General features: G+C 34.7%; 2 protein-coding genes across 3 annotated transcripts in view; one reads left to right on the top strand and one right to left on the bottom strand.

Moving 5' to 3' along the window:
• UGT2B39 (UDP-glucuronosyltransferase 2B39) overlaps positions 1–17,151 on the top strand; it is a 389,237-nt gene that overhangs the window by 98,208 nt on the left and 273,878 nt on the right. The window lies entirely within an intron of this gene.
• UGT2B42 (UDP-glucuronosyltransferase 2B42) lies at positions 1,314–15,618 on the bottom strand. Of its 2 annotated transcripts, NM_001172141.1 has the most exon segments (11): positions 1,886–2,187; positions 4,945–5,164; positions 6,334–6,341; positions 6,344–6,372; positions 6,374–6,380; positions 6,383–6,386; positions 6,388–6,406; positions 6,409–6,420; positions 8,810–8,941; positions 13,389–13,537; positions 14,841–15,575. In NM_001172141.1, coding segments are annotated over 11 exon segments (1,578 nt in total). In that variant the 5' UTR covers positions 15,562–15,575; the 3' UTR covers positions 1,886–1,910.

Genomic DNA, 17,151 nt, shown 5'->3' with positions numbered 1-17,151 from the left:
AATTGCAGAAGATAACATGTGAAAAACTCTTCTAGACATTGACTTAGGCAAAGACCTCATGACCAAGAACCCAAAAGCAAAGGCAACAAAAACGAAGATAAATAGATGGAACTTAATTACACTAAAAAGCTTCTGAACAGCAAAAGAAATAATCAGCAAAGTAAGCAGACAACTCACAGAGTTAGAGAAAATCTTCACAAACTACACATCCCACAAAAGATTAATATCCACAGTCTACAAAGTACTTAAACAAATCAGCAGGAGAAAAACTAATAATCCCTAAAAACGTGGCCTAAGGACATGAATAGACAGTTTTCAAAAGAAGATATACAAATGGCAAATGGCCATAGTTTAAAAATCCAAAAATAGTAGATGTCGGCATGGTGCTAATAAGGGAACACATTTACACTACTGGTGGGAAAGCAAACTAGTACAACCACTATGGCAAACAACATGGATATCTCTTAAATAACTAAAAGTAGAACTGTCGTTTGATCCAGCAATTCCACTGCTGGACATCTATCCAGAGGAAAATAATTCATTATATGAGAAAAACCCATATACACACGTTTATAGCAGCACAATTCACAATTGCAAAACTGTTGAACCAGCCTAGATTCCCATCAACCAATAGGTGGAAAAAGAAAATGTGAGATAAATAGACACGTGTGTGTGTTTGTATATACACACATATATACTATGTATATATTATATATGTGTGTGTATATATATAATATATGTGTATATATATCACATTTACTTTATCCACCCATTACTTTATCCATACATTCCATATGTATAAGGGAATACTACTCTGCCATCAAAAGAGACAAAATAAACCTGGATGTAGTTGGAGACCATTTTTCTAAGTGAAGTAATTCAGGAATATAAAACCAAACAATGTATGCTTTCACTTATAAGTGGGACCGAAGCTATTAGGATACAAAGGCATAAGAATGATATAATGGACTCCCGGAACTCAGAAGGAAGGGTAGGAGCGGGGTGAGGGATAAAACACTACACATTGGGTACAGTGTGTATTGCTTGAGTAATGGGTGCAACAAAATCTGAAAAATCACCACTAAAGACCTTATCCATGTAACCAAAGACAAACTTTCACCTAAAAACTTTTGAATAACTAAAACAAAAAAGAATTTTAAAAGACGTATATTTTTAAATGATCAGAAAAAATAGAATTGGCTCAAAAAAACCAAACACATTGTAAAATTAGTTCGTTTTGTAGTGGAAACTAGGTATGAGTTGCTATATTTCTAATTCCACATACTTTCCACTGGGAAATGACAGAAACTCTAAAATAGTAAGCATTTTTTATCAAAGCTTTTAGGAAAAAAAGTGACAATGAAGTTGGATGCACAATAAAAGCCAAGCAGCACTACTCATCTCAAAATATCAAGAGGAAGAGAGAGATTTTTTATACAATCTAATTATTTAATAGTTTCCTTAGAGACAGTTAAAACAACACAATCCTGCATGAAATGAATCCAAAGTATGCCGAGTATGTGCAAAATAGTATTGATACTGTCAGTGCACTTCTTAATGTTCTTGTTTACATGTACAATGTTGATATGTAGTTAAGCTTAATTTTTTTCATGTAAACTGTGAATTAGAACAATAAATTTCAATCGAAGCTCAATAAATTTCAATATAAGCTCATATGGCTTTACATCATTTTTGTTTTCCCTAATGTTTTCCTCCTTGAAGTGAAATATTTCTAACAGTTAAACAGGTACTAAATATCTGAAAAAAAAAAAAAATTGACTTGACAAGGTAAGTTTTGAAAGATGTTTTGTTACAAGAAGAAAGGAATCTTGTATCACAACCTGTTCTTGTTGTAGTAAACTGAAGGAGTCTCATTTATCGGGTTTCCCAGCTTCCAGCCTCAGACGTAATTAATCTCTTTTTCCCTTCTTTCCTGTTCTAACAAACTTCCAGACACAAAACAGACATTTAGTGATGATGAATATCACAGTTGCCACACAGGCCAGCAGGAACCCAATCACATCCAAAGAGTGGTACTGGAACCAGGTGAGGTCGTGGGCTGCAACCCGAAGGTGTTTGGCTCCTTTATGGCGCATGACAAATTCAATCCAAAAGACTGCTCGGTCCAGGGGCTTCACTGGTTGATCATGATGAATTCTTGATAATTTCATAGCATTCTCTTTATATCTAAATGATAAACACAAAGGTATCAACATTGAAAGTAAGTTAATTTGGCCAGGCGCAGTGGCTCAAACCTGTAATCCCAGTACTTTGGGAGGCCGAGGCACGCGGATCACAAGGTCAGGAGATCAAGACCATCCTGGCTAACACGGTGAAACCCCGTCTCTAGTAAAAATACAAAAACAAAAACAAAAACAAAAATTACCCAGGCGAGGTGGCACACACCTCTAGTCCCAGCTACTTGGGAGGCTGAGGCAGGAGAATCGCTTGAACCCAGGAGAGGGAGGTTGCAGTGAGCCAAGATTGCACCATTACACCCTCAAAAAAGAGTTAGAGAAAATCTTCACAAGCTACACATACCACAAAAGATTAATATCCACAGTCTACAAAGTACATAAACAAACGAGCTGTGAGTGAGTGAGACCCCCTCTCAAAAAGAAAAAAAATAAACAAATAAATATAAAAAATAAAGTTAGTTAATTTGCTTGAGCATATCAAGTCTATGAAAGATTTTTAAAGTGTCATATGATTCAATGTAAATGTAATAGAATTGACATAGAATTTCTGTATTTTAATTTGAGTCATCATAGAAAGTTTGCCTTTTAAATTGTATTTCAGAATTGACAAATATTTTTAAAGTAAAAATGGAAATTCAGGTGAGAAAGTTACTTATTTGAGGCAGAGAACATATAAGCAATTTTTTTTTTTTTTTTTTTTGAGACGGAGTCTCGCTCTGTCGCCCAGGCTGGAGTGCAGTGGCGCAATCTCGGCTCACTGCAAGCTCCGCCTCCCGGGTTCACGCCATTCTCCTGGCTCAGCCTCCCGAGTAGCTGGGACTACAGGCGCCCACAACCGCGCCCGGCTAATTTTTTGTATTTTTTTTAGTAGAGACGGGGTTTCACCGTGATCTCGATCTCATGACCTTGTGATCCGCCCGCCTCGGCCTCCCAAAGTGCTGGGATTAGAGGCGTGAGCCACCGCGCCCGGCCTTATTTTTTTTTAATTTTTAGTTTTTTTGAGTACATAGTAGGTGTATATATTTATGAGGTACATGAGATGTTTTGATGCAGGCTGTTATGTGAAATAATCACATCATGAAGAAAAGGGTACCCATCTCTTAAGCAAATTTATCCTTTGTGTTATGAAATATCCAATTACGCTCCACTAGGTCTCAAACAGGCATTCACAATCATGCTCAGCATCATGAGTCATTTTAAGTGGTGAAAGATATATACTTAAAATACAGTTTGAGAATTTTCATCCTTAAGTTTCTAAAGATGAATTGTGTTATATGGGTGAAATGCCTCATAGCCATGAGCTCTACTTCTATTCTAATCTTTTGTGTCCTACTGTTGCCCACCCAGTAACCAGAATGATTTTTTTTTTTTTTTGAAATTAAAGTCAGATTATGACACTGTCTTGATTAAGACTTTTGCCTGACTTTTCATCATATCAAGAATAAAATCCAACTCTGTTATTTGATCTTCAGGATCTTCCATTATCAGACACTGACAAGCCCTTCTCCAAACACTTTCCCATGCACACTAGGTCTTCTAGGGACTTTGGCCTTATATTTTTCTTTAAGTTTCCATCTTAGCACCTTACACATTGTGTCCCTCTACCCACGCCTGGAGTACTCTTTCTTGCAACAACCCAAGGCATTCTTCTATCTCTTTTTGAAGCAACCCTTTAAATGCTACCAATAAGAGAGTCTTTCCCTGGCCACTCTATGATAGAACCCCTAGGATTTCCTGTATTTTGTGTGCTTATTTTGATATTATTTGACACTTTGAATCTTAAAATACATCATATGTCTTCTAAAATACAAATTGAAGTATAAAATACATAAAATAAATGTACACACACTAAGTGAAACAGCTCAAAAATGTAAGATTATCTTAAACATTATTTTGAAGTGAAGATACCAATTTACCTATCTCTCAGATCATGATAGAGACAAATAAAATATGAAATACCCATATTATAAAAGAATTTGCTGTAAAAAGAAATGAAATGTTAATACACACAACATAAATAAAGCTAAAAACAATAAAAACAACAAAAATTGTACTTGGTGAACGAAGTCATTTTCACAACATAATAAGTTGCCTGATTCAATTTATATGAAATATGTAGAGAGAATAATCTATAGAGAAGATAAGAAAATTGGTGTTAGCCTAGGGCTAAGGGGTCATGGGAAGTGACTTCTATACCATATGGTTTCTTTTATGTTGATAAAAATGTTCTAAAATGATATAATGGTGACGGCTTCATGACTGCAAGCACACTAAATACATTTGGATTTTATAGTTTAAGTAGTTGGGTTTTCTGCTGTGGAAATTAAATTTAATTATCAAGTCTGTTACAATAATGATAATAAAAATAAATTTTTCAGTGAGAAAACAGATATACTTTGAGACATTTTAGATATTGAATTAAAATATTTTATTATATGACTTCAAGTTTATCCTTTCTACTGTGGATTGATTATGTCACATTTATTTTAATATGTCTTTGTATCTATATCACTTTAAAATTAGTTTTGTGTAGAAAATTATTTCAATAATTGGTTATTCATTAAATGTACGTGGTTCATATAAAATTTTTAAATAACTACTCAACCATATAAGCAGATTGCAGATTGTTTAAATCATTTAAATTCTTTCAAAATCAGTCTCTTATATAAAGGATAAAAGTCATACTCACTATTGACAAGAGAACCGATCTAAAAATACCACTGAGTAAAAAAAATGTTCTACTCACAAAGGATCATTAATTACTGTCTTCAGTGCATTGAGTAAGTCTGTACTCGACATTGTGTCGAAGTCCAATCTAACAGCTGCTCCTTTGGCCTTCATGTGTGCAATGTTATCAGGTTGATCGGCAAACAATGGAACGCCCACCATAGGGACCCCATGGTAGATCGCCTCGTAGATGCCATTGGCTCCACCGTGAGTTATAAAAGCTCTGGTTTTTGGATGACCTAGGATTGAAGGAATTTTAGCAAAATTATTCATAGGAATAAAACGATACAAGCGCAATGGAAGAATCTGAATGTGATAGTGTTTCCTTGATAACACACTGAACTGAAATGAAATTGCTTTTCACACTTCACAGGAAGGAGCACCTAATTCTGCTGGAGATGTAAGTGAAGGCTATGTGGTGTGTTTAACTTCAGACTGAAAAGATTAATAAAATATTACCAGTTGAACTAACAAAAAGTGAAATTTGGACAAGGAAATATAATGTGCAAAAAAGAAAACAGCACAGAAAAGGGATGGGCATGTAAGAATGTGCTCTCATTTTTGTTTGTTTGTTTTTTTAATGGAGACAGAGTCTCTCTCTGTCACACAGGCTGGAGTGCAGTGGTGCAGTCTCGGCTCCCTGCAACCTCCACCTCCCAGGTTCAGGCAATTCTCCTACTCAGCCTTCTGAGTAGCAGCGACTACAGGGAAACCACCATGCCACGTTAATTTTTGGTATTTTAATAGAGACTGAGTTTCACCATGTTGCCTAGGATGGTCTTGAATTCCTGAGCTCAGTCAATCCGCCCACGTCAGCCTTCCAAAGTGCTAGGATTACAGGCGTGAGCCACCTTGTCTGGCCAGAATGTGTTCTCTTAAGTTCAGTCATAGAGTGTGATATGTGGGGTGTGCAAGGCAGCAAGAAGTGAGATGGTGGTGGTGCTAGAATTGAGGAAGGACAGGTCACACTTCATTATGAAATGTGTCAACACTTTTTGATTAAGATTAGAGATTTAATCCCACACAAAATGCAGTGTCCCTGGTGATAGCAGAAGAGCTGTTATTTTTGGTGACTTTTGAAATAACCCTACAGAAGAGGAAAGTAAGGCTGTAGAAATATGAGAAAAGAAGACAACCCAGGAAGTGTCAGAAAAATTCTGAGAGAGGAAATAACACCCGAAATAAAGATACTCTGATCATAAAGAATGAATGAGGTGCCCTATCAGCAAAATGCCAACAATTATTGTTTACATTAGCACACCCCTGGTTGGAAATAATGTACAGAGACTGTTTACATTTTCTGAAGTTTTCCACCAACAAATGTTCAATAGTCTTGTTTCATGAAGCTATTAATACTCTAATAATCTGTTACTTCAATATATTCAATATTTTGTTCTCCGAGACTTACCAAGAAGATCTCATTCTGGGGTAGCCACTTGTGCAGCTGGTGTGGGTCTAAGGTCTGGTTTTGTCCCATCAGAGTACTCCGCAGAGCCTGTTACAGTGAAGAAAATATCTTATTCCATGAGAGGAGCTCAAAAGTTATAGAATGTTAGAACTCTAAAGAGATTAACAATGAGAACAAGGGATGTCAAGTAACAAGAACTACTCGGACTGATGTAAATGGAATACTCACATTTCATTTCCATATTTTTATAATTAGTTAGGTATATAAGAAATCATGATTTTTCAAAATAGTAGCTTAGACAAATAAGATTATCAATGAAAAGTTCAAGTATTTAAAAAGTTGTTACACTTTTCAAAAGAAAACCTATATGGGGCAAACCTCTATATGAAAAAAAGCTTAACATCACTGGTCAAAACCACAAAGAGATACCATCTCACATCAGTCAGAATGGCCATTATAAAAATCTCAAAAAATAACAGATGCTGGCGATGTTATATAGAAAAAGAAATGCTTATACTCTGTAGGAGGGTGTGTAAGTTCAACCACTGTGCAAGACAGGGTGGCGATTCCTCAAAATCCTAGAGGCAGAAATACTATTCAACCCAGCAATCCCATTACTGGGTATGTATCCAAAGGAGTATAAATTAGAACATGCACATGTATGTTCGTTACAGCACTATTCATCCTCTCAAAGACATGAAATCAATCTAAATGCCCATCAATGATGGATTGGATAAATAAAATGTGGTATATGTACACAGTGAAATATTATGCAACATATGCTGGGACTTATTGGAGGGTGGGGGTTGGGAGGAGAGAAAGGATCAGGAAAAATAACTAAAAGGTACTAGACTTACTACTTGCGTGACGAAACAGTCTGTACAACAAGCCCCCAAGACATAAGTTTACCTATGTAACAAACCTTCCCATTTACCCTGAAATTAAAAGTTAACAAACAAAATTTCATTTTAAAAAGATAAAACATTTTTATAATTATATGCATTAAAATTTTTGTGTACTCAGCATTCTAGTGTGAAAAAGCACTAACAACTTACTAATGACCTATATGCTTATTCTGTGTTAATGTATTTTATGAGTTTTCATCTACCAAATTTAACATAATGTATTCATTTTTTGAGTAATATGGGAAGTAGTTCACTTATATCTACTTTTCTGTATGTTATTTTAATAGAGTTTGATGTCTTTGATTGATAAAAATGCATGTATATAAAATAAGCTACCTGGAAGAAGTCAATTAATGCTGCAAAGGTAGCATGTATAACTTCTTTGAAATTACAAATTATCAAGCACTACTTCCAAGAAAAATTTCAAGTGATAGCTTTTGACACAAATTAGAGTATTCTCAGTATTGCTAATTTTGGATACTTTTCAACATAAAAATGAGGAACCTATTGGTACCACGAATAAAAGTACAACTCTTAAATAAATTCAAAATTGTATTTTGCTGAATTTTGGTCAACTGGTTGCTAACACTTAGACAATGTGCTACAAAATTTTGACAACAGTGATTAATATGTTCTGCTATAGCCAAGACATTTTTATGTTTATTTTACTAATTTTGGAACCTCCAAGGAATCCTTATAAATTAAAAAATAATTTATAGTGTTTAAGTTGTATTTGTCACATCAGTGTTAAAGTAACTGAGTTTTTGGCAAAATATTAGTATAGGCCATTACAAGAAGGCTATGTCAGACAGGGAACTAAAAAGTAATTGACAAATACACGTTTTATTCGATATAAAAGAAAACATGTTCCTACTATGTACTATGGAGGTGTCATCTGAAACTGTTCCCCTGCCTGGCTTCCTTCTGCTTGACTCCTTCCTATATTTCCCTCAGCAAGGCAGGCTGCTTTTTCTCTTTCTCCAAATTTGCCTATTTGTGTTGGTCTTTATATTAGTTGTCTGACAGCCTAGGCCATCCTTTTGTCTGAATAGTGCCCTGAATATCACACAAATAGGCCTGCTCCAAAATATACAGGAAGTACATAAGGCTGGGTAACATGGCAACACTAAACTGCATGATTCATGTCAGACTTTTTAAATACCTGCTATTGGTCTAGTGAAGTTACTATAATGCTATGTTTTCTATCGTCTGTAGGGTGTACAACACCCTCAGGGAATCTTAAACAAAAGGATCAAATCACAGGGGCAGAATTTGGTGATAGCTCTTACCTGACCCCAATATCATGATAATACCAAAACTTTAGCTGCAACTCTTAATTATATTGATTCCTCATCACAATATTAATGCCAAATTAATTGCCAATGAAAAACACCCTCTGTATTATTTTAGCATCTTCCCTATATATTTTTGATTTTGAGTTAATATCTGAGATAATTAGTGCTTTCCCAACAGCTGAATTTATAGGCAGGAAGTTTCTACAGTTGGATTCTTTACAAACTTTAACAATCTCTTTCAGCAGTTTTTCACAACATTAAGACATTTTATCTAACCTTTTGTGGGATCTTAGCAAGGGCTGATGCAATTACGTTGGCCCTTTCTTCTGACATGTTACTGACCATCGACCCCAGAGAAAACACCACAACACCATTGTCTCCAGAGCTCTGGACAAATTCTTCCATTTCCTGTGAAAAAAAGAATGTGTTCCATCATAATAGATTATCAGCACAGCAAGCACTGTGAAACAATTGGTATACAAACTAAAAAGAGAAAATCTCGTTTTTTGACTGACTCGATTATTCAGTTTTTTTGCAAGATGTATAATATTAGATAGGATGCCTCTGTTAAGGGTATTTGTATAAATATGTGTGTGTGCATATTTGTGTGTGTGTGTGTGTGTGTGTGTGTGAAAGAGAGAAATGAAATAGAGCTCTTACACAGTATTTGAGGAGATACCCGAACTCTTCATTTATAATATTATAAGTACTAATGTAGGCTCCTTAAAGTGGCACCACTTGGTTTTAATGCTATATTGTTGTTCTGCTAAATCACATATGTTTATTTTACACAGGTTTTCTACAGAATTATTTTAGTTGGAAGTCATTAGTGGTTGACTTCCCTGACTCTGAGCACTGAGGAAAAGTTACTCACAGCTGGGATTATGTAAATCTACATTTATCTTACTATAATCCTTTACATGTCACTTAAAGTTTGTCGGAGTTTTCCAGTCTTTTTTCAAAAAAAGAAAAAAAAAAGTAACTGTAAAAAGTGGTGGTTAAGAATCACTGACATGCTGGAGTCTGCTATTGTGGTTTGGAATTTCTATGAATTAATTCTAAGAGTCTCATTTATGATACAGAATTGTACAGAATATAGTAAGATAGTTGAATGATCATATTTTTCAGCTGATTGTTTTGGTGGAACACCTATTGCCCTGAAATCACACTGTTAAATTGATGTGCTATCTTTAACTGCATGTGAGGAACTCTCATCATCTCTTTGCTGTGTCTCAGAGGCAGCAGCACTTGCACCAGAATGGAAGAGACTGCCAGGCCTTTCTGCAGAGGGATTTGGTCACCTTCTTGAGTAGCTCACTCACACCACATACAAATCTTGGTGAAAATGTACTTGGCTGGAATTTATTGAGAATCATTCTGACTTGTGTTCCCCAATCTATGCCAATTTTTAAAGTTAAATAATTTCAGATGTAATCATTGGGGTAAAACTTTCTCTTAAGTGTTCTTTGCAAAACAAAGGGAAAAAAAAGTCCAAATGCTTATTTGCAGACCACATATGGCTGAGTATTTTTTAAAATATGACTTTCAGTGTTAAGACATTAGTGTTAATGATGTCAGAGTCACTGTAGTACTGTTCCAGGTAATACATGGCATATCCAGGTATTGTGTGTGATTGCAGTGACCTGTAGCCACATTTGATGTAACTTATGTTCAGTGTTTTGTCTCAGTGGCTTGATGCTCAGAGCTTTCTTCATCCACCCAGGGTTAAAGTAATATAACCACTGTTTACAGATTCATTATTGAGGTAGACTAATTGTTTCCCATTCTGTGACAACTTAAGAAAAAACACAATTTATGTAAGGAATTTTATAAAAGTATTAAAAGTTCTAAAAGGAAAATAAGTTTTTTAATAACATTTCTGTCTAGAAATGTTATCAAGGTAAATATGTATGTTTTCATCATGGCTTTTGTTCTATTTTCATAGCTCAATGTAAAATGGTGACATTTATTTAGACAATTTTGTTATTATTGTCTATACTTTTTCTCCAGCAAAAAATGTGTCATCTTGTAATATTTATAATTTTCTACCTTGCTTTAATTGTATTATGGCTGACTGTAATTGAATAGTGTATTGATAAAATTATTATAATGCTACAGCATGCATCCAGTAGGTTTTTTTTTTTTTTTTTTTTTTGAGACGGAGTCTCACTGTGTCTCCCAGGCTGGAGTGCAGTGGCGTGATCTCGGCTCACTGCAAGCTCCGCCTCCCGGGTTCACGCCATTCTCCCGCCTCAGCCTCCCAAGTAGCTGGGACTACAGGCGCCCGCCACCGTGCCCGGCTAATTTTTTGTATTTTTAGTAGAGACGGGGTTTCACCATGTTAGCCAGGATAGTCTCGATCTCCTGACCTCGTGATCCACCCGCCTCGGCCTCCCAAAGTGCTGGGATTACAGGCTTGAGCCACCGCGCCCGGCCGCATCTAGTAGGTTTTTAATTATTCCTTCATTTAAGATGTTTCGTTACTTCCAATGTTTATTTTGTGAATATTTTCCGTAAATATTAAATATGTATATCTTGATTTTTTCTCTGTATGATTTCATGCAAATATCTTATAAAACCAATGGCTATATGCATTTTTAACACTTGATACATTTGCCAATTGTCCTTTTCTATGAAAATATACATAAATTATCTGAGAATCTAATATTTAATTGAATAGAAAGCAACTTGGGTTTACAATTATTTCATATAATAAACAATTAGAAAATGGGTTTCACAACCATTGATTTTCATTCAAAGCTTTCTTCAAGTTAATAACAACAGCTAGTATAAGTAATTAACAACAGCTAGTACTAGTAATTATCACTGTTGTACTACTAGTCATCCTTTTTCTTGTCCTTCTACACCTCCTACTTTCTTCCCCCTCCTACTGGCACTATCGGTTTCCCATAATGTGAGTGGGGAAATCTTTCAAGAGTAGGATAGAGTGGCACAGAATTTCCAATAGTCTCACTTCAGCTTTTGTCTTTTTAGAAAATTACCTTATAAATTCCATACAATTTGCATTCAACCGAGATATTAAATTTTAACCATGGAATAAAATATCAGTTACCATGTTGCTGCTAATAAGGAGGTAGACAAAAATGATCTCTTAAGAGATTACATAATAATGTAATAAAGAATGCTTACTTTTTACCTATTTCTTAGAACAGTGATATCAATTTAAAATATATGAGGTTCTTACTTTTCTTCATAAAGAATATAATGTTACATGATGACAAAATTCTTTTGTTACTGTAAACTAAGGGCACTATTCAGATACAAGTGGTAGAAATTATTGGGTATTTATTATACATGCATTGTTCATTTTTTCTGTGCTTCTCTATCAGGCAGCTATGATGTTGAGACACAAGTTACCCCAGGAAGCTTTACTGAGTTGCTTGTTTTAAGGCAGAAAACACCTGCTGTAATAGGGTATGTTTATGCTAAGATGTAAACCTCTGGAATCTCAATGCAGAATAATTTAAATATTTGAATAAAATCAAGTGAACCCTGGGTCTTGCTTCAAATATTATTAGAATAACACTTTATATTGTTAAGGAATTATTTTCTTGTAAGTTAGAATACTGGTGAAGATCCTTATCACTTATGGTAGAATTTTACAATTTCAGCTCGCTCATCTTACTGTCAGAACTGACATGTCTTCTTTTAATCAAGTCCACAAGGTAACTGTCATATAGAAGACAGGTAGGACTTTGTTAGAGAATGCAGTCTTGAAGCACTGAATAATTAGTTGCTATTAAATGATGAATGATATCTCAAGTGACTTACACATGTTAAGTAATTAGTAGTATTTGTAATGATAAAAATAGCCATAATTGCAAAATTAATAGCATTTCTGAATCACTAACTATATGCCAGAGACATTTAAAGTGGTTTATTTGTATTAACTTTTTTCTACACAACACAATATGAAGTTATTAGTATTACTGCAAAAGTAGGCATAATTATTTCCATCCACTTTCTAGTCCACTTTTCCATCATCTGCTACTTGAATTCATATACAATTTTCTGAATGCTCAGAACTTTCCAGTCTGGCCCTTCTGCAATTCAATCTATTGAACATCTCGGAATCTTTCTTTAGATATAGTTTTATCATGTATTTTCTTTTCTTAACTCTTTTTAGTAGTTCCTAAATGTGCTTAATAAATATTTCAACTCCGAAGGAGTATCTGACTCTTATCTTGCCTGTCAGCATCATCTGATTCTTACTCAGTATCTCCCTTGCAAACTACACTTTGAGGCTTGAGAACTGTCCTGAACACTTTACCTGCTTTTCTTTTTGTGTTTTTTTTTCTCTCCCTCATTATTTCACCTATTCCTGCATATTGTTCAGCTCTCATCTAAATTATTAATACTGGCGACTACAGAATACTCTCTATTATCTATACTGGATGCTTCCTTAGCAGTGGGTTTTCCCTGGAGATAGTAGTTTTTACGCAGTTTTTATTGCTTGCGTATATTCTGTCTTTCAAAGTAGAACGTAATTTGTGTTGGGACAGAAACTGTGTACAACACACTTGCCTGTGGTGTGTGCTAATCTCTTTTATAAATATTCTTTGAATGAATGGCCAGTATCTTCTTATGTGTTGCATAATCAAAGCTTAAATTTAACAACCCTATTTTCAAAGTCTCTTAGTATGCCTCTTTATATGTAATAATGATGAAATTCACAAACTTTTGATGGTATCAACATGTATGTGAGTTTTTAATTGGTATGTGCTTTACCTTCCCACTACCCATGTTTCTTCCAGTGTAAGTCAAACACTCCGAAGGAATATAGAACCACTCGCACTGAAAATTCAAAGCAGACAAACAAATAGTAATAGTTTACCTTAGGTAGGGGTTTGGCAGGTTTGCAGTGGAGTCCTCCAACGAACTCAACATTTGGTAAGAGTGGATGAGGAAATTGAAAATCCCAGTAGTTTCGAATAAGCCATATTTCAGCTTTTGCCATTATCTCAAATAATGTAGTGGGTCTTCCTGATAGGAAAAAAGAAAAGAAAAGGTAGATGACACAAGATAATTAAGTAATTTTCTGAAGGAAGTTAGAATAATGTAGGCAAAAATGTAGGTGAAGTGTTTGTGCTTTGTAATATATATACATACGTAGGCATAATTTAATTTTTATGTATTATATATTTTGCCCATGTATATTTACAAGAAAGACAAAGTGGTGAGAGAATCATGAGGGCAAACTATATCCGTTATGCCACATCAGTATATTCACAACCATAAACAAGCCATGGAGAATTAATCTCCATTTCTTTATTTTTGAAGCTTCATAGTAGCAGAAATATATATATATATATATATATATATATATATATATATATATGCCACTTTTGGGGCTCCATTATCAATGAATTCTACTGTACCATAAGAATAATTTTTTAAGAAATAGTCTAAGTTCCATCATTCATTAATCTAGTCCTTTTATCTTTGGATCTTCTAGTGAACTGTTTATTATTTTGAAATTATAGCTGAAATCCTTGTACCTACTACTGTTTTTGATTCATGTTACGATCTTAATATTAGTTTGTAAGTAATTATATTTACAAATTACAGCTAGAAAATTTTGAGAAATTATTAAAACAGAAATTTGTGTTCAACCTTAATTTGGCTCATATTTTAAATAAACATGCATAGTTTCAAAAATACTACACAGTTATATCTTAATGTTCACACTTCGACAAGATGATTGGCCTTAAAATGAATGGTTTCCATCTTAAAGTGAAGGAGAATAGAAATATTGGAAACTTCAAATTATATGTATTGGTTTTTGATTCTGAAATTGAGACATTTTTCTCTCAACTGTGGAGGAAACTTCCTGGTAACACGGGTACATGTTGCAATTACTAAATAAGGAGACCGAAGTATACAAGAAAAAAACAATTTTGCAATGTTAAATAGATAGTTCTAGGAAAATGTGTAACTACTCAATCTACCAGTAGGCATTCAGCAAGATGTTTCTTGATGAGTCTGACATTTTTAGATAAAAAAGTATAATAAAACAGAGGTGTGATTGCTTAAAGAAATCTAAGGTGCACTGATTTACAGATTTATGACTTCCTGGAGTGTTCTGTATGGTTGATGGCCACAGGGTTTTAACTGATCCTATGATTTACCTTTTCTGTAGTGTTTGTGAGTTTGATAATCTTGTCTTTCATTTGATAATTTACTTACGAAACCCCCCACTAGCCTGACTTTATGGCTTTAAACAAGCTCAACTTCAAAGGTACAAGAAAGTTAGATCTCCACGCCACCAATTGAAAAAATTACTTACCTAGAACTTTACTGTAAAACTGATCCCAGTTCTTTATATCCCATACTTGGAACCAAAGGTCAAAATAAACCATATAGATCATATTTTGTACTCTCTCCAAGAAAGTCATTTGATCTCTTAATTCTGACATAGAAACAGGTACATAGGAAGGAGGGAAGAGAAATCCTCCACCATGCTTTTCAAGGGCGTAGCCAGGAGAGAAGCGGAGGCTGTACACAAAAGGTATTTTAAGTAGCTCAGCCAGTAGCTCACCACAGGGGGAAATAGCATCTGCAAGAACAACATCAAATCTTGACTCCTGTAGTTTCTTCATAAGTTTCTTATTAGAAACCACATCTTTACAGAACTTTCTAATCATGTCACCATATGTCCACATCATTTCTTGTACGTGTAAAAAATGTGGCCAAAATGTGTCTTTTCGAATGTCTGACCATCTCTTAACCAATTGTGTGACGCTATCCTCAAACTCAGTTTCGGTTAAAGATGTCGGACAAATTTCAAATTTAAGAGGAGATGGGTTGTTGGGATCAGGAAGAATGGAAGTTGAATATGCCAGTACAGTCACCTCATGACCTCTCTGGACAAGCTCATCCAGAATTGTCTTTATATTCATCCAATGGCTGAATTCTGTGGGCCACACCAGCACCTTTCCACAACTCCCAGAGCTCAAGTAATAGCTCAGCTGTATCAGCAGAAGAGCTGAAGTCCATTTCATAGACATCCTGATGCAATGCAATGCTTGTTTTCCAGTTGCCGCTCTGTTCTGTCATTTCTCATGGTGACATCCAAGTATAAATCAGTCAAGAAGTTAAAATGTAACTTTTACACTTCAAAGTAAATACATTAATCTAACAGTCTGAGCATGTGGATAACAAGGAGACAAATAAAAGGTAGAAGACCTGTTTATACAAGTGAGTTTATTTTCCTTTTCATATTTTTAAGTGCTATAATTCAGCTAATATCAGTGATCTTGGAGAGACACATCACCTGATTCATGTAGTATATTTTAGAATAGTGTCCATAATAGTAACAGTGAAAGGCTCATATTCCTGCAGTGTCTTTGACACAGAACTAAAGATAAAATAGCTAAACATGGTTCAAAAACTTCTGTAAATTTGTTGAAATATAATTCAGATACCATACAAATTATCAACTAATGTGCAAAATTTAATGTTTCATAGTATATTCAAAGACTTGTGCATCTCCCATAACAGTCAGTTTTAGAAAACTCTTATCTCCTAAAACTAAAGCCTATACTCTTTATCCTTTTACTCCCTACCCCTACTTTCTGCAATTGTCCTATCTTGGGCAAATGCTAATTGAATTTCTATCACTATAGATTTGCCTATTCTGGACATTTTTTAATACATGAAATCATACAATATCTTTTATGACTGGCTTATTTTACTTAGCATAATATTTTAAAGGTTCATGTATGATAGAACATTTATATGTTGATTCTTACTAACATCATGTATGATTTAGAGAGTTTCAAGATGAAACTATCCCTATAGACTTCGTTGAATTCATCAAGGAGAAAGGGAGGGGAAGATATAAAAGTAAACCAGGCCTGCAGTACATTCAGCAGACAGCTTTCAGTTAGCTTGCTCTCTAACTCACTTCCTCATAGTTTTTTGGTTATTGTCTTATAATTATGCAGACACTATTATAAGATTATAGTGCATCTTAACTGTTCTATAGATAATAACTCAAACATTTTGAAATGTTGTTTTCTCACCTCCAGATCCAGCATTCCGGTGAAACTACTGACTCAGCTTGTCTGAAGAATCTCACTGATGTCAGCTAATCTGAAGAACTTCACTGATGCCAGCTGATCTCAAGCAGCTGACTCACCAAATAATGCAGTTTCTAATTCCTGATGATTTTATCTCCATTATCCTGACTAATCTGTGACCCCAATTTTTCAGTCCATCACTCTCCATTATCCCCTTAAAAAATTCAGACCAGAACTCCTTAGGGAGGTAAGTTTCAGAGTCTCCACCTATCTCCCTGCTCAGTGCCCTGCAATTATTAAACTTTTTATTTGCTACAAAATATAATGTCTCATTGTAATTGGTCTAATATTGCAGAGTGGGCATATGAAACTGTTGGCCCTATAACAAGGAATCCAGTGGAGGAAATAATGGCAAATATGGTGGAAATAGAAAGATAACTCAAATGAGAAGTGAAACTTGAAGATGTAACTACATTGCTGCAATCTCGTGATAAAACAAATACATGAGGGGTTGCTTCTTATGAAAGACCAAAGAAAGCTGTTTCTTGAGATGGAATCTACTCCTGGTGAAGAATA

The sequence above is a fragment of the Papio anubis genome, chromosome 3 (assembly GCF_008728515.1).
Source record: "Papio anubis isolate 15944 chromosome 3, Panubis1.0, whole genome shotgun sequence".
Lineage (NCBI taxonomy): Eukaryota > Metazoa > Chordata > Mammalia > Primates > Cercopithecidae > Papio > Papio anubis.
The sequence above is the reverse complement of the archived record's forward strand: the minus strand, read 5'-3'. Positions and strand labels throughout refer to the sequence as shown.